The sequence below is a fragment of the Macaca nemestrina genome, chromosome 5 (genome assembly GCF_043159975.1).
Source record: "Macaca nemestrina isolate mMacNem1 chromosome 5, mMacNem.hap1, whole genome shotgun sequence".
Lineage (NCBI taxonomy): Eukaryota > Metazoa > Chordata > Mammalia > Primates > Cercopithecidae > Macaca > Macaca nemestrina.
This window is the reverse complement of record NC_092129.1, coordinates 46976522-46995445: the sequence shown is the minus strand read 5'-3', so window position 1 is coordinate 46995445 and position 18924 is coordinate 46976522. Positions and strand designations below refer to the sequence as shown.

General features: G+C 37.1%; 1 protein-coding gene across 1 annotated transcript; it reads left to right on the top strand.

Annotated features, from left to right (window-relative positions):
* Window positions 1-974: 974 nt before the first annotated feature.
* LOC105465741 (neuromedin B receptor) lies at window positions 975-16941 on the top strand. Its single transcript, XM_011714311.3, has 3 exons — window positions 975-2061; window positions 11309-11657; window positions 14477-16941. Exons 1-3 carry the CDS (start codon window positions 1640-1642, stop codon window positions 14876-14878), a joined length of 1173 nt encoding a protein of 390 aa, XP_011712613.2. The 5' UTR covers window positions 975-1639; the 3' UTR covers window positions 14879-16941.
* The last annotated feature ends 1983 nt before the right edge of the window (window positions 16942-18924 follow it).

Below are 18924 nucleotides of genomic sequence, written 5' to 3'. Positions count from 1 at the left end.
CAGTTTATGGCTAGATCATCATAGGTAGTCCCTGGCTAGTTACAATGCTATTATTCAATTTTATCCTTTAATAACAAAGAACTAGCCAAATGTTTTCCCTAATGAAGAGTGATATTTAGCCAGCTTCAGAACTAAGCCACCGTTTCTGATCAGTTTACATTAGACTCAGATGGTCGTGATTTAGGAAGCTGTTTTGTTTTAGGGACAGCCTATTTAAAACAGCATATCAGATGTTTATTGAATATATATCTACGAATGGCATTACTCAATCATAAGCATACATATATTCTGTCTTAATAGATAGAATTGACAATTAAAATTGTCAAGAAAGGTTCCCAAAGAAAAAAAAATATAGTAATTTATTTTGAAAAATTGTCAGTTTCCAGTAAAGCTGAACGTACTCAAGTTCTATGACCTGACTAATCCACACCTGGGATTTATTCAAATGTGCACCGGAACACATGTAAAAGAATGTTCATAGAAACATTACTCAGATTGGCTAAAATTGTAAGGAACCCAAATGTTAATCAATATAGAATAGGTAAACGAACAGTGGTATATTTATAAAATGACATAGTATACGGTAATGAAAAATGCCACCTGAGAAAACATGAGTGGATCTCATAGATATTGTCGAGTGAAAGAACCTAGACACAAGAGGGTATGCTGAATGATTCAATTTATACGATGCTCAATAGGAGGCACATGTATCTAATAACAAGCCAAATGGTGGTTATTTTGGGAGATGGTGGTTAGATTGTGGGCTCTGAATGATGGTTAGATTAAGCAGAACGATTAAGAAATGTGTACGTTATACATGTTATAATTCGATAAAATGTAAATTTAAAAATACTACACCAACTACAGGAAATAATTTTCATATTTAGGTAAGAAAAGTAGATGATCAGAAAAAGAGTAGCGAGAGGATTTTATTTATGAACTTTATTCTTTGGCACTCATTTATTTCCCCCTAGAATTAGGGACTTGCCAACTCAGCACTTAAATCCTCAGATATTCCAAAGTTCTTGCCTGAGGCTCCTCCCGCTTGGAGGCGGGTGAGGATGGATGTATACAGGGGCACGCACACATACACGGAGAACTGAGCTCCCGTCCGGTTCCACACAATACAACAGGAACTTCACAAACAAGAGCAAAGCTGTGGGAACAGCAGGTTGCGGGTGTCCCCGCGCTAGTTCTCAGATTTCAGCCGCGGCCCGCTGGACAGCTCCAGGATGACTTCCGCTTCTCTGGGCTAACAGTCGGGCAGGTGCTTCTACTGATCCCCGAGGGACAGCTCCTTGTTCCTGAAAGGCTGTTTTCCCCTAGCTAACCGTGAGAACAAACCACTGAATACGGAACAAAGACGCAACCGCTTTGCTTTTTTTTTTTTTTTTAAATTTAAATTCCGAGTTAGCCGGAGCCATTTACTCCCTCTAGAAGCGGAGCTCCCGAGTGTGTGGACAGAACCCTCCCCAGGTCCTGAACGCTTACCGACGGGGCGCAGTGACGCGCGCCCCGCGGGCAGTAAACTTGCAGGGGGAAAAAGGAGGAACATCGATTAAACCCAAATCGTGGGCGTGCAGTCCTCAGGGCACCGGAGTGCGTGAAAACTCCAGCGGACTCTGCTGGAAAGGAGATCATGCCCTCTAAGTCTCTTTCCAACCTCTCAGTGACCTCCGGCGCGAACCAGAGCGGTTCAGTTCCAGAGAGGTGGGAAAGGGATTTCCTGCCGGCCTCGGACGGGACTACCGCGGAGTTGGTGATCCGCTGTGTGATCCCGTCCCTCTACCTGCTTATCATCACCGTGGGCTTGCTGGGCAACATCATGCTGGTGAAGATCTTCGTCACCAACAGCGCCATGAGGAACGTCCCCAACATCTTAATCTCTAACCTGGCGGCCGGGGACTTGCTACTGCTGCTCACCTGCGTCCCGGTGGACGCTTCGCGCTACTTCTTCGACGAGTGGATGTTTGGCAAGGTGGGCTGCAAACTGATCCCGCTCATCCAGCTCACTTCCGTGGGGGTTTCCGTGTTCACTCTCACTGCCCTCAGCGCCGACAGGTAAGAGCACAGGTAGCTGTGGGTGGCTTGGAAAAGTCGTGGAGAGGGGCGGGGAAAGAAGACTCACCCGAATGCATCTACTGGCAGAAGGACGCAAGGAAAGGTTGGGTGTGGAGAGGAAGAGAGGGAGAGAGTGTGTACCTGGGAAGCAGAGTAAACAGAGTTAAAATGGACTGAGATGTGAGTCTTGGAAAAATATATGAAAATTACTATGTTTTAAAAAACAAAATTGCATTTAAAATTGCATATCCTAGTCTGACTCCTGACACTTAGGGAATATTATTTCATAGAAAAGCTATAGAAAAAATGTGCAAAAGAGTATCTTGTTGAAGCTTGTTGTGTGTACTTAAAATCTTGTAAGTGTACTTTCCTTTATGCAGTAGAATAAGAATCTAATAGGTAAGAATGTCTGCTTAATATTAGGGAAATATTTAATTTTGATTTTTTTTCAAGTAGGAGGAGAACTTACTTACATTTATTAACTGAATTTTACTATTTCGTAGAAGTAAAACCAATTACATTAATAAATATTCTTTAAGCAGATGACTTCTCACTTTCTTCTTAATACCTGAAGCTAAGAGACTTTTTTTTTCCCCCACAGATAGGTACCCAAAATACATCTTTGATATTAAATCTGCTTTTCACATATGTTAAGGGTGTGAAGTGTCTTTTTGCAGATCAACTAGTTCAACTTTGTCATTTTTCAGATGTGCATATTGAGGCCCAGGGAATGTAATTTCTAATGGAAGACAAGGGAGGAAAATCCAAGTCTCCTGACTCCAGGTCCATTTAAGCAGAAGGGAATGTTTGGATAGGGGTGAGGGAAAATGCAAAGTTAGCTATCTTTACATGGAGCTGTGCTTTAATTGCCTCAGTGGGAGTGGAGGACTGACTTAAACTATTTAGATAAACAATTAACTTGGATAATTAAGTTGGTATTCACTCTCCTCTTTAATTTACATATTCAATTGCTAATGAAAAATGAATCTGTATCTGAATTTCCTGGTATTTTCAACAATACTGGAATATTACTTTGGCATTGAAGAGTTAATCTTCATTGAGGGAAACACGACATTCAACAGAGACTTGAGAAACTGAGTGATTCACTTTCTTAAAAACCACACTCCTGGAAATTTAGGTGCTTTTTGTATAAATTATGTACCTAATTTTGTTTATGTGGCAGCATTTCTATTATCTTTTAAAATGTTTTCTCTGAATTCCAAAGCAAAAACATGACTAGTTTAGCTGCCCCTCTTTATGCAATCTTATTTTACCTAGAAAGTTTAAAAAACCTACTTAATGATTAGAATAAAACTTAATGATTAGCAACCACAATAGTTTAAATTACTATCATTATGCTTTCATTTTTAAAGACATGGCATTGGTAGCAAGACCCAGGGTTGGAGTTTATTTTACACTAGGTTTTAAAATCTATTGTCATGGCGACACATGACAATTTACACAGGTAAATTTGCCCTGGCCAAGATCAGAGAAAAATAATAATCCTCATATATTTACTGACTTTTTCTGTTTCATTTGTGTATCATATACTCCGTGAATACAGAATGAATAATTTAGTAATAATGATAAGGAAAAGTGAGATGCCTCTTCTACTTGGTCTGTAGGCTACGCTTGTCTACGAGTGTGTTCAGGAAATATAAACTAGGAAACCTGAGTAACTGTTGATGAAGTTATGCAATATTTTCCATGATTCACTTAACATGGGTTGGAAATGGTTTGTTATATATTGTCTACACTTTTGTTTTTCTTCTAGAGCATAGCAATCAGTAGTTGATTAGTACTTGATAACCTCTTACTACATCTCACCAAACGCTATGATTTCTTGTGGATGTGGAATCAATTGTAGGATTAATTGCACTTAGCACAGTGCTATTTTTGTGTGTGTGTGATTTTTCAATCCTCACAACGCTGTGAGATAGGCACTATTATTTTTAAATTAAAAACTTTAAAGCTAAGAAAACTGAGATTAAAAATTCAGTACCATTTTTATGATCACACAGCTAGCCATCATGGTGCCAACATGTTTGAACGCCATTTAAAGTCTGAACACTTCACCATTAATCCACATTATTACAATTCTGGGTGTAAGAAGTTACTAATAGTATTTTTTATTTACCTGCGGACTTAAAAGTTGAGTTTAAAACAAAGCACCCAAACATTAAAAAAAAAAAAAGAGTACAGGAGCTGATTCATGAGATTTATTACAGTGAAAAAGCATCATAAAATGTAACTGCAAAGTAAAAAAAGTGCCCTGAATTCAAAATTAAGTAGTAGTTCCAAAAATAAAACTATAATAAACAAATAAACAAAACCCTGTTATTAGAGTCTTTAAACAATAAATTCAATTATTTGTATATGTATCCTGTCTTCATACATGGCCTAAGTGTCTTTGCCTAATAAAGTAACAGTAGAGAGTTAAAAAATAGAGATCACAGTACATAGTAAAAATCAGGAAGATAATTAGATTTCAGAAAGCATATTCTAACATGAAGTGGATACTCTTATTCTATACTTCAGTGATGTCAGATGTCAGTATCATTAGATTGCAGAGACTAAAATGAAAAACACAAATATTTTGAATCCACTTCGAGGCCTAAATCACTTTGTTTGATAAGGCCAAAGGGTGGTCGTCAGATGACACTGGTATCTGTGATTATTATTATATTTTACTTTTTTGAGACAGAATCTTGCTCTGTCACTCAGGCTGGAGTGTAGGGGCGTGATCTTGGCTCACTGCAACCTCTGCCTCCTGGGTTCAAGCAAATCTCCTGCCTCAGCCTCCCAAGTAGCTGATACTACAGGTGCACACCATTACGCTTGGCTAATTTTTGTATTTTTAGTAGAGATAGGGTTTCACCATATTGGCCAGGCTGGTCTCGAACTGCTGACCTCAAGTGATCTGCCTCCCTCGGCCTCTCAAAGTGTTGGGATTACAGGTGTGAGCCACCGCGCCCGACTGGTGTCTGTGATTATTAATCCTTGACTTTCCATACTCTCCCAAGGAGTTTCAGCAGACACAACCCTAGGCAACAGCATTTGTGCCCACTGCAGTTGTGCCTCAGAGGCACATCATCATAACCAGTATGGCTGGAGGAGAGACAGTGCATGGTATAAAGTGGTGATAGTGGTGATCTTAATTTATTATCATTTTTTACTGTTATCTTGATAGACATTTTTCTTACAATTTTGAAAATGTACATTGTTTGCTTGTTTACATAAAGTAGTTGATTAAAAGTATTTCTATATTTTATGTTGTATGATGTTTCTAACAGTTTTATACATACACACATACACACAAACACACACACACATTCCCACCTTCCACCGTGGAGTATTGGGACGTGTGTGCTGTGACATCAGGTTGGTGGCGCCCCATAAACCATATTTACTTATGGTTGGTGTTATAGTGATCTCCTTCTCTATCTATGAGTAGCTGCATTTCCAAATTTGGAATGTTATTTATTTGATTCTTGAAGACCTTTTGGCCTCTGATGGCACATTATTAAAATGCTAATAACTCTTAGGAATGGAGTTTTCCTTTTTCCTTCATAGGAAAAATTCTCACAGATTCCTAGTGCTAAACTGTAAACTTTATAATTTCATGTATTAACAAATATAAAATTAGATATCAATTCTTTATTCTGGCTTCTTATATGCTAACCAAAATGCACTTATAAATTAAATTTTAAAATACAAATTATAAAAACTATAAAAAATAAACTAATATTAGTTTAATGTATTGGGTGACATTTTTTCTGATACCAAATAGCCAATGTTGGATTAAATGTAAAAATAATATTTTACCAAATCTGATTAAATTTCTAATGTATTAATAATTATTAATAAAAAATCAAAGTTTTTATGCGCTGGTTAGGATAATCAGATTTTATTCCATAACTAGGTCAGTAGACAAATTCTTGAATCATTAATATTAGTTTTATATTATATCAATGCGAACAGACATTCTATTGAGTGTAATTATTTGTTAAGATACTGAAATAGATTGGATACAGGCCCTGGGTCTAACACTCCCTAGGATTCATAGGACTTTTCCATCAGTCTTCATCTAGTGGTGGGAGGGCATGCTGTTAACTGTTTGCTGCTTTCTCATCAAACCTCCTAACTGAAGCTCAGGTTCAGGTTAACCAGCTGCCCCTGACTGGAGATGATGTTTTCTCCTTTGCTCCATAGCCCTTGCCTCTCAGTCTCTTAATTGGTAGTGAGATTGGCACCAAGAGTGTGCTTCTAACTCTTTAGAAGAATAGTTCACATTCACCCTATAATACTAGAGTGATGACTTATTTATGTTAAACTTATTTTTGTTCAACTTTGTATTACTCACACTGCTATAAAGAACTACCTGAAATTGGGTAACTTATAAAGAAAAGAGGTTTAATTGACTCACAGTTCCACAGGCTGTACAGGAGGCATGGCTGGGGAGGCCTCAGGAGACTTAGAATCATGGCAGAAGGGTGAAGGGGTAGCAAACATGTCTCCACATGGTAGCAGGAGAGAAAGAGCTAAGGGGGAAGTGCTACAAACTTTCAAACAACCAGATCTCATGAGAACTCATTTACTACCACGAGAACAGAAAAGGGAAATTTGCCCCCATGATCCAGTCACCTCCCATCAGTTCCCTCTGTCAACATTGGGGATTACAATTCTACATGAGATTTGGGTGGGGATACAGAGCCAAACCATATCAAACTTGTGACAGGAGAATTTAAGGCAGCTTAAAAATAAAGATACAAACAACACACCGCAGGACTAAAAAGGGAGGAAATCAAGGGTGGGGAAAAGAAAAGTTGGAAAATATAAAATGATCCATACTTTCACAAAATGCGAGTCATAGGTTTTTCTGAGAGCTTTCTAGTTGCCTTTTCAAAAAGAAAAAATTGCTTTCCATAACAAATGCTCTGTTGTTATTTTTATATAACCATAGAAACAGAATCCATTGTAGTTTCTGCACATAATTTATTAGTTTTTAATTTGAATTTACAGGGCTTATTGTTGAATAAAGGTTATTATATTTGACTCGAATAAATTAGATATCTTTTACTCATTGATCTTGAACACTTCTAGTTTATCTCTTTCTTTTATACTTAGAAGTAATTTCACACACTGAATTAGAAAGGCACTGTATAATTCTCACAAGATTCATAATATTGCCATAATTTATATGTTGCTTATAGCTTTTTAAGATTATCCATCTATCTTGATCTGAAACTTTTGGGGCACACTACAAATAAGGAGGGGTTGCATCAGGCTTGGGTTTATGGTTCCTGGGTGCTAACCATGTATCCTTTACATCCAAATGTTTTAGTTGGAGAAAAATGATAAAACAGCACAAAACTCATGGCCATAAGGTGGTGTTTTCCTTATTTGCAAAATAAGATTCATGTCTTCCTCCTCTTTAATTATGTGACATATCATAATTAAAGAGCAGGCATCTGATTCTTCAAATACTTAATTTCTGCTGGATTCTGGATACTATCCATTCTTTTGCTGAATGTGCACCCATTGCATTGGACAGCCTTGCTGGAAGCCTGTGGCAAAGATGCTCACTGTTGCACACAACTCTCTTAAAACATGGTTTCTAAACCCAGCTTATCATCAGAATCACCTGGAAATCTTAGTATGCAGAATCCCACACTTCACATTCTAGGGACTCTGCATTAGTAAGTCTACAGAGAAGCCTAATCATATTCTCTCTCTCTCTCTCTTTTTTTACTTCTCTAGGTTTTTCTGAATATTGATGCATCTTAGGCATCACTGGATTAGACTCAGTCTCCATTTGTCATCGCCATTCCCACTTCAACATAATACCCAACAACTCCTACCACAATTGCTCCTAACAAGGATCTCCCTGTTGCTCAGCCTATAGTTTCAACCATTTATTGAGACCCTATGGACTCTATTGGCCAGGCCAGGCATTGTGTTATGTATTAGAGATATAACAGTGAGCAAGACCTTTCTCTTATTATACAGTTTACACTCAGACTTTTTGTGGACCTATTCCTTGCCTGATAGATGAAAGTTTAATAAAAAAAGAAAGAAAGAAAGAAATTTTGGGTAGCGTCATTAGAAAGATTAGTGTAGATGGAGATTTTTGAGATGCTATGATGACTCTATAAGAGCTAAAAAAGATCCCATTTTTATTAGGTATTTTGTTTCATGATTAAATGTAATTATCTCTTTACATTAAAATTTAAACTATGCAGATGTTACAAACGAGATCCAAAATAAGAATTGATGAAGAAATCTATTTGTTTATTGAGGTTTCATACATGAATAGTGATTATTTTTCTCTTTATATGCCTTTTGATCAAAATTCTCTAGTATTTAGTTTTCAGTTAGGGATATCCTCCTGAGACCATCTGTAAGGGAAAATATACCTTTTTACACATACCTCCTATGCTAATATACACAGTGAAACACTTTTTATGCTAAGAAATACTTTTCCTCACATTTCTATAAATATTTGAAGGAAGCATGATAAAACATGCCCACATTAATTTGCACTATCTCATTTTAATTTTTGCTTTTTAATTCTTTCAAAGATACACACAGTTGGTATACAACATTTTCTTCGACAATCGTAAGCTATGTCTCAGTACTAATAACATTTTGGTAAGTGTTTATAGTATTTTCAACTATAATTCTGTTTTTGTAGGATTTTCAATTCTGCCCTTTTATTCAAATGTGTATCATTTAGAGACTATCATTGGGGTCTAGCCTTTTCTTGCAGGAGGTGGCTCATAATCCTCCTTGTTGGAAAGGCCAACATTTCTGCTAGGTTTCTTGCTTTCCTTAAACCAAGATTTTTGTATCCGTTTCTAGCAATCTTATCAAAATGAGAGATTTATTGTTTTAATTTCTATTTAAAATTTCTCTATATCTTTTATGGTTATAATGCCTGTTTGGTATGAATGTTTATGTTGGCCAAAATTCATATGTTGAAATCCTACTCCTCAAGATGATGGCATTAAGAGGTGGGCCTTTGGGTAATGAGAGTGGGGCCCGCATGAATGGGATTCACACCCTTATAAAAGACTCCAAAGAGACCCTTGACCTTTCCACCATTTGAATAAGCAGCAAGAAGATCCATCTATGTAAAAAAAAGGGGGACCCTCACCAGACACTGAATCTCTCAATGCCTTTATGTTAGATTTCCTAGTCTTGAGAATTGTGACAAATTTCTGTTGTTTATAAGCTGCCCAGTGTATGGTACTTTATTAGAGCAGCCCAAGTAAACTACGACAGTACCTCTACAATAGTATATGTGCTTAGATATGAGGTAGAGAAGTGACATTTTCTTCTCCTTTTTAAATATATGGAGGAAAGTTCAGAATACCCTTTACAGTTTTTGATAATCTAGAAAGAAGGCTTGATCTTTTTGTAGTGATAACCTCTCTGCCCTTTCCTTGTCTTCTTCCACAGAAAAAAGAAATTGCAATCAGTTTTTTGGTACTTTCCTCTTAAATGTGAATTGTCAGTCAATAATAATGCAAATTTATTGGGAGAGATTACAGTACAAAGAGATCAAACAAACAAATCTGGAACTAGGCTGGAAAGAGATTAAATGTTTATTTCTATATTAGTTTTATAGATACATAGCAAGAGCTGGTTGCAGTAGCTCATACCTATAACCCCAGCACTTTGGGAGGCTTAGGTGGGCAGATCACTTGAGCCCAGGAGGAGTTTGAGACCAGCCTGAGCAGCAAGCAAAACCTCGTCTCTACAAGAATACAAAAATTAGCAAGGCTTGGTGGCACATGCCTGTATTCCTAGCTACTTGGGAGGCTAAGGTGGGAGGATTGCTTGAACCTGGGAGGTGGAGGGTGCAGTGAGCTGAGATCAGGCAACTGCACTCCAGCCTGGGTGACAGAGTGAGACCCTGTCATAAAAAAAAAAAAGATATATGGCAAGAATGTGCACATATAACATAGGAATAGGACACTATAAAAAATTTGAAAACATAAAAAAACTTATAGGAACTTATATCAACAAAAGATGATAGAAATTTTAAAATTCAGAAAAAATGATGGAAAGTAAAGCTTACAGAATATCTTAGAAATTAAAATCAAGAAGAAGGTGAAGTTGTGCTTGATAAATGTGATTTTCCAAAAAATATCAGAGATTGGGTAATAATTCAGATTTGTCTAACTAAAATCATGTGGTACTGCATCTTATTTGCTAGGTATATTATCATTTGAAATACTTTAAAGAGAAATATAAAAAATTCGAGTTTTACATACCATTTTGAATTATTTGCATCATCATTGCCTTACTCAATGTGTATGTTTGAGTTAGCTGCAGAAAGTTTTGGATTGTTTACTGTGTCCTGGAGTGTGATTCCTTTATCACTAGTACATTGCTGGTATATTGTCATTAATATTTTAGGTTGGAGGAGAAAATAACTTTACGGGATCTTGACATGAAATAAATTTGAGCTATAAAGACAAAATATTGTTCTGCTTTCAAGTTTTTCAGTCCTTATTATTGGATTATGGAGAAAATCCCAATCTAGATTAGTCTTTTATTTATTTTATTTTGTCAAAATACAGTATGACCAATCTAGATTAGTTTCTAAAATTCATTAATGTCTTTAGAAAAAGAGTGAAAGGGTTCACACTCAGAAGTTATGGGAAAGTATCAAGGAAGGATTGAATAACATTATTTTGTGAACATCTTATATTTTGGTATTCAATACATTATGATAGATGTAACATATATAGATTTAGAAGAATTTAAGAGGTAAACAAATGTCCAGGATTTTGGAAATGAAATAACTAGGATTTAGGAAATGCCAATTTAAAATATTTTTCTCTCCCTTCCTGTTTTCTGTGCTAATAAGTAGTGGAATGACTTGTAGACTGAGAGACACCAGGAATCTTAGGTCTTACATACACTTTTAAGCAGCCAGGGAAGAAATAAATTTGAGCTACAAAGACAGAATATTGTTGGCATCTCTCTTACTAAGCAGGATGTCTTTCTCTTCATTTTCCTTCCTTCCTTCCTTCCTTCCTTCCTTCCTTCCTTCCTTCCTTCCTTCCTTCCTTCCTTCCTTCCTTCCTTTCCTTTCCTTTCCTTTCCTTTCCTTTTCTCTTTCTCTCTTTCTTTCCTTCTTTGCTTCTTTTCCTTTCTTTTTCTTTCTTTTCTTTCTTTCTCTTTTCTCTTTCCTTCCTTTCTTTCTGGAATAACTTGAGATGTATCATTTTCCCAGGTACAGAGCCATCGTTAACCCCATGGACATGCAGACGTCAGGGGCAGTGCTGTGGACCTGTGTGAAGGCCATGGGTATCTGGGTGGTCTCCGTGTTGTTGGCAGTTCCCGAAGCAGTGTTTTCAGAAGTGGCACGCATCAGTAGCTTGGATAATAGCAGCTTCACAGCATGTATCCCCTACCCTCAAACAGATGAATTACATCCAAAGATTCATTCAGTACTCATTTTCTTGGTCTATTTCCTCACACCACTTGCTATTATTAGCATTTATTATTATCATATTGCAAAGACCTTAATTAAGAGTGCACACAATCTTCCTGGAGAATACAATGAACATACCAAAAAACAGGTAAGCTTGGTAGGTGTGGGTTGGTGGTGTGCTGGTCAGAACAAGTAACTGCTATTATTGTTTTATTTTGTGGGTTTTTAATCCTATGACTAATGATTACAGAGTTGGGCCTTCACAGGCCTTAAGTAGAAGGGATATGTGGGGATCTCTAATATATGGTCATATCAGAGCCCCGCAAAGGCCCACTTAGGTTCAGTTTATCATTTATCTGGATCTGTGATAAGACCTGACATTCCACCATTAGAAATTAATGTATTGAAAGAGCTGTTTTACATGCAGAGTTTTATGTAACAAACAACATAATAAACCAGAAAAATTTCACATATGAGCATACATTAATTTAATTCTTGTTTCTTCTCCCATTAACCCACTAAGGATGGCAGGGAGTATAGAAGAAGGATGCACCAGGAAAGGACTATAGGACATTGCCTGGGATCTGGGGATGGGATTTGGGTGGAAGTCAGAATGAGAGATGAGGAGAATAGTAGGAGTAGCAGAAAAGGAACCCAAAGGTGCAATCCAAAGGTGGGCTGCTGTTGAAGCAATATGTGACCCAACTCAAATTTGTAACTTTCCCTACAAAGATAATATGCTCATTTAAAAATTACATCATGCACCTTATGTACTTTTTCTTTCTTCAAGAATATGCACTACTAATTTAAGGTAAAAATCAACTGTGTTAATACACAAAGAGACAGAAATAGTGTTCTTGTGAGAAAGAGTGTCTGGTTACACATTTGTGTACAGCTAGAAAAGAACTTCTAATGGGTTTTGCAGGTACAGAGTAGTTACTGATGCTTGTTTCCAAATTAAAAGCAAAGAAATTGAATCACAGATCATTTAAAATTTACTGGAACATAGATGGAGCATTAGGCTGGGGCCTTGGGTATGTTAGCAGCAGCAGAAACTAGTAAAGATTTCGTGCATAGAAGGTAACCTTTATGAATTGGTGGCCATCAGCATCAAAGATCCACATCAGCTTTAAAGACTTAAAAAATCACCCAATTATTGAAGGCATTGATAAATTCACAGATTTTACCTAAATATTTGGCATCAGTGAGGCAATGTATTCAGATCATTGTCTCACTGTGCTTTCTATTTTACATAATCTGTTATTTTATCTGAGCCCTGTGATCCAATCTGTATCTCAGTTAGGTATTTGAGTATTTGCTTTTGGTTTCTAAAGTTGAGTTTTTCTCATATACACAGCCCTTGCTTCACTTTTGAATTTTTTAATGGCCTTGGCCTGTCTGCCTTGTTTTCGTGAATTTCCCTATTGGGACCTATAAACTCTGGCAGGGCAACTGGGTCTTGACATCTGCTGAGAAATAATCTCAATGCCAACAGCCTGCCTGTGCACTTGAATCTCCAAGTATAGACCACTATGACATTCTTGCACTCATCTTCCACCTGCAAGGGATGACACTGCTTAGAAAGATAAATTTCACATTTGATTTTCTTAGGACTGATTGTTGGGTCGCGTAACTTATGCCACTGGGATCCATGTGGAATATCACATTCTGCTTCCTGGCCTGGGTTCCTCTTCAGTTGCACCTTTCTCTGCTTCCTCCATCACCCCTGTACTGCTACCTACCATTAGTTGTGTTCCAATCCCAAACCTTTCCAGTCTTCTTTGGAATATTGTAGTTGACTACCAATAGTATTCACTCAGAAGATATTATGATACCTACAACGAATGTATTTCAATAAATTAGTATTCCACTTTCATATTGCCTTAATTAAATATTTAAACAAATTAGACAGATATAAGCTACCCCTTGAACTACTGAAGTTAGGAAATCGCTTTTAGATTAAAAAATATTGATGCCCAATCTTTGAATTTTGTTTATTTATTACATTCCTGAGTACTCTCTTAGAAACAGTAAACATAATATGTAAATTTTATGGAGAAGGGAAATTTATTTTTATTTGTAAATGTGACAATACAGTAATGTTTACAGGACTCACAGTTATATCAGATGCTTTTGATTTGTGTAAGTCAGGAGTTTAAATCTCAAGTTGTTTTGTTTTCCTATGGAGTGGTAGTTTTAAAAAGTCAAGCTGGCAGGGCGCGGTGGCTCACACCTGTAATCCCAGCACTTTGGGAGGCTGAGGCGGGCAGATCACAAGGTCAGGAAATCGAGACGATCCTGGCTAACACGGTGAAACCCCATCTCTACTAAAAATACAAAAAATTAGCTGGGCGTGATGGCCGGCACCTGTAGTCCCAGCTACTCGGGAGGCTGAGGCAGCAGAATGGCTTGAACCCGGGAGGCGGAGCTTGCAGTGAGCGGAGGAGATCCCTCCACTGCACTCTAGCCTGGGCGACAGGGCGAGACTCTGTCTCAAAAAAAAAAAAAAAAAAAAAAAAAAAAAAGTCAAGCCCTGCCTCATTAGATCAATATTTCCTATTTAAAACACCTTTATTTTTTTAAAACGTCAAAGCTTGAATATATTCTGTGATTTATTCGTTTAGTGGATTTAATACAAACAGAGATGATTTATATTTTTGTTACACACAATGAGGCATTAAGCAAAAAGAAAATAAATAAATAATATGAAGACATAGCATTTATTAATTTACCACCTAGTTTTGTATAAGCTGTCAAATATTTTTTAATGCAAATAATGTAGAGACCAAAATAAACTTTCTCAAACTGTTAAAATCCATTACCATTTTGGTGAGGAAAATAAATAATTTATGTATTTTGGATGTATTATCATGCTGTAAATTTTGCTCTTTCCCGACTTGATAAAGTTGGGATGTGGCTGGTTCCATTTTCACTTTAACCAATGGGATTAATTTCTTACATTTGCAGATGGAAACACGGAAACGCCTGGCTAAAATTGTGCTTGTCTTTGTGGGCTGCTTCATCTTCTGTTGGTTCCCAAACCACATCCTTTACATGTATCGGTCTTTCAACTATAATGAGATTGATCCATCTCTAGGCCACATGATTGTCACCTTAGTTGCCCGGGTTCTCAGTTTTTGCAATTCTTGTGTCAACCCATTTGCTCTTTACCTACTCAGTGAAAGCTTCAGAAGGCATTTCAACAGCCAACTCTGCTGTGGGAGGAAGTCCTATCAAGAGAGCGGAATCAGCTACCTACTCAGCTCTTCAGCGGTGCCTATGACATCTCTGAAAAGCAATGCTAAGAACATGGTGACCAATTCTGTTTTACTAAATGGGCACAGCATGAAGCAGGAAATGGCACTGTGATTTTGGCCATTCAACTCACTACCTGGAGAGAACTTAGTAACTGTTAAAATTCCTATTCAGCAGATCAGAACTAAATAATTATCCTATTCTTGCTGTTGCTTAGCTAATTTATTAGGCAATTGCATGATTGACTCAGAAAATGCAAGACATTTTTTCTCTACACTAGACTTTATTTTTTTCTCTTTTCATTTCCTAATCATTAGAATATGAGAAAAGACCTTAAATCACTACATATAATACATATATGTGTGTATATATATGTATTTGCACACACATACACACATGTACATTATATGTATTTCACGTTAAAAATGATCCCCAAACCAATGCAATATGTATAATTTAACATTGCTTTAGTATTTAGGTTGTTGCTAAAGCCAATTCTAGCATATTTCTCTTAGGGTTCATTTTATCTCGAAACATGAAATAAATTTCTATATTGACTCAATGATTCAGTGAAGGTAATATTCAAACTCCTATTATTTGAAATACAAGTCAGATTGTCCTGGTGAATTTCATTCAATTCACAACTATTGCACGTATGTGTGTATGTATATATATATGCATATATGTACACACACACCCACACACATCCTTCATTTGAAGAAAATAAAAAATTCAAAGGTGGAGCTTAATCACATCAGTATTTATTGTGATTCTGTGATTAATCATAATTTATAGAAATAATTCATGTCTGTAACTTGTATGTGATTAACAGATATAATGAAATTAATATTATGAATTATAAAATAGGTATGATATCAATATGATTTACATTATGAATGTAAAATAGGTATGATATGAATATGATTTATATTATGAATGTAAAATAGGTATCACATGTCTCAAATTGCAAAACTACAACTCACAAGTTTGCATGGCCATCTTAGTATATTGCTAAATCCTTGAATATTTGGACGATTTTGTATAGATGTGATAAGATTTGTATAATTCCGGTGAGTTCAACCATTTACTCATCCTCTCTTGCAATATCCAACTGACAAGTATGTGGGATCACACTTAGGCAGTTTTTTTCTGCTTTTCCTGCATGATACCACAGTTTTCTCTGAATGAATGTGTTTTATTTTAGGAAAATGCAAATGTATTGATTGCATTTTAAAAACTACCATTTTAAAAGCATGTATCAATAAATCTAATATTTAAATAAATATATTTCATACTATTTCTTTTTCCAGAATTGAGAAGACTCTATTAGTATACTAAGCTTTTCCTTAAACACCCACAACTCATGATATTTAAGATATAACATATTCAATTGTATATAACAATTAGAATAAATACAAATTAAAATATTTGATAATAATAATGATAGTGAACACTAATCAAGTGTTTTCTATGTTATAGGCATAGTCCTAAAGCTTTACATGTACTATCTAATTTAGTCATCAATATAATCACTGAGGTGAACAAGAGAAGGATCTAATTTTGGCAAGGTATGAAGTTATGCAATTTTGGGTAAGGTATTTTTATTTGAAAGAGTACATGATTTTGAAAATTTTGCAGAAACAACAGAGCATGTGAGACCCCTGAACTTAGGCTTTGTTAATTTCATTGTAAATTTACCTCTGAAGAAGGTCTTGTTATTATCTCTATAGATTAGGAAATTGAGGTTCAGAGATATTAAATAACTTAAAAATATGGAGCTTTTGTTTTTGGAGATCCAGTCAACACTTAGTAGCTCTGTTAAAGTAAGCAGGTAGAGGATTATCTGTGCAAATTATTACTTTTTAAAAATTTTAGATTCAGAGGGAAAAATTTTAGATTCAGAGGGTACATGTGTAGGCTTGTTACATCAGTATATTGCATAATTCTGGCTTTGGGCTCATAATGATGTCATCACCCGAGTAGTGAACATAGTACCCATTAGGTAGTTTTCAACCCTTGTCCACCTCCCTCCCCACTGTTGGAGTCCCCAGTGTCTGTTTTTCCCATGGTTGTGTTCGTGTGTACCCAGTGTTGAGTTCCCACTTGTAAGTGAGAACATGAATTATTTGGTTTTCTGTTTCTGCATTAATTTGCTTAAGATAATGGCCCCAGCTGCATCCATGTTGCTACAAAAGGATATTATTTCATTCTTTTTTCATGGCTATGTAGTATTCTATGGTGTATATGCACCACATTGTCATTAGTCCACCATTGATGGGTACCTGGGTTGATTCTATGTCTTTGTTATTGTGAACATTGTTGTGATAAACGTATGATTGCAGGTATCTTTTTGTTAGAACAATTTATTTTCCTTTAGCTATATTCCTAGTAATACGATTACAGTGTCAAGTAGCAATTTTATTTTCAGTTCTTTGGGAAATCTGTAAACTTCTTTCCATAGTGGCTGAACTAATTTGCATTCCCAACAATAGTCTATAAGTGTTTCCTTTCTCTGCAACGTCTCTGACATATTATGTTTTGACTTTTTAAATACCAGCCATTATGACTGGTGTGAGATGGTATCTCATTATGGTTTTGATTTGCCTCTCTCTGATGATTAGTGATGTTGAACATTTGCTCATGTTTGTTGGTTGCCTGTATGTCTTCTTTTGATAAATGTCTGTTCATGTCTTTGCCCACTTTTTTAATGGGGTTATTTTTTTTTCTTATTGATTTGTTTTAAGTTCCTTACAGATTCTGCATATTAGTTTTATTAGTCTGTTTTCACACTGCTGATAAAGATATATCTGAGACTGGACAATTTACAAAAGAAAGAGGTTTAATGGACTGAGAATTCCACGTAGCTGGGGATGCCTCACAATCACGTGTAAAGTGAAAGACACATCTCACATAGTGGCAGATGAGAAGAGAACTCATGCAGGGAAACTCCCCCTTATAAAACCAACAGGTCTCATGACACTTACTCACTGCCACAAGAACAGCATGGGAAAGATCTGCCCTCAAGATTCAATTACTTCCCACCAGGTCCCTCCCATGGCATGTGGGAATTCAAGATAAGATTTTGGTGGGGACACAGCCAAACCATATCATTCTGCCCCAGGCCCTCCCAAATCTCATGTCCTCACATTTCAAAACCAATCATGTCTTCCCAACAGTCCCCCAGAATCTTAACTCATTTCAGCATTAATTCAAAAGTCCACAGTCCAAAGTCTCATCAGAGACAAGGCGAGTGCCTTCTGCCTATGAGCCTGTAAAATTAAACGTAAGTTAGTTACTTCCTGGATACAGTGGGGAGACAGGCATTGGGTAAATACAGCTATTCCAGATGGGAGAAATTGACCAAAACAAAGTGGTGGGCTACAGACCCCATGCAAGTCCAAAATCCAGCAGAGCAGTCAAAACTTAGAGCAGTCAAAACTTAAAGCTCCAAGATGATCCCTTTTGACTCCATGTCTCCCAACCAGGTCATGCTGATGTCAGAGGTGTGCGCCCACAGCCTTGGGCAGCTCTGCCTCTGTGGCTTTGCAGAGTATAGCCCTCTACTGGCTGCTTTCATGGGTTGGTGTTGAGTATCTGTGGCTTTTCCAGGAGCATGTTGCAAGCTATTGGTAGATCTACCATTCTGGAGTCTGGAGGATGGTGTCCCTCTTCTCACAGCTCCACTAGGTGGTGCTCAAGTAGGGACTCTGTGTGGGGCTCTGACCCCACTTTTCCCTTCTGCACTGCCCTAGCAGAAGTTCTCCATGAGGGTCTCACCCCTGCAGCAAATTTTTGCCTGGGCATCCAGGCATATCCATACATCCTCTGAAGTCTAGGCGGAAGTTCCCAAACCTCAGTTCTTGACTTCTGTGCATCTGCAGGCTCAACACGACGTGGAAGCTGCCAAGGCTTTAGGCTCCCACCCTCTGAAGCAATAGTCTGAACTGTACTTTGGCCCCTTTTAATCATGGCTGGAGCATCTAGGATGCAGGGCACCAAGTCCCTAGACTGTACACAGCAGAGGGACCCTGGGCCTGGCCCACAAAACCACTTTTTCCTCCTAAGCCTCTGGCATGTGATGGGAGGGGCTGCTGCAAAGTTCTCTAATATGCCCTGGGAACATTTTGCCCATTGTCTTGGTGACACATTTGGCTCCTTGT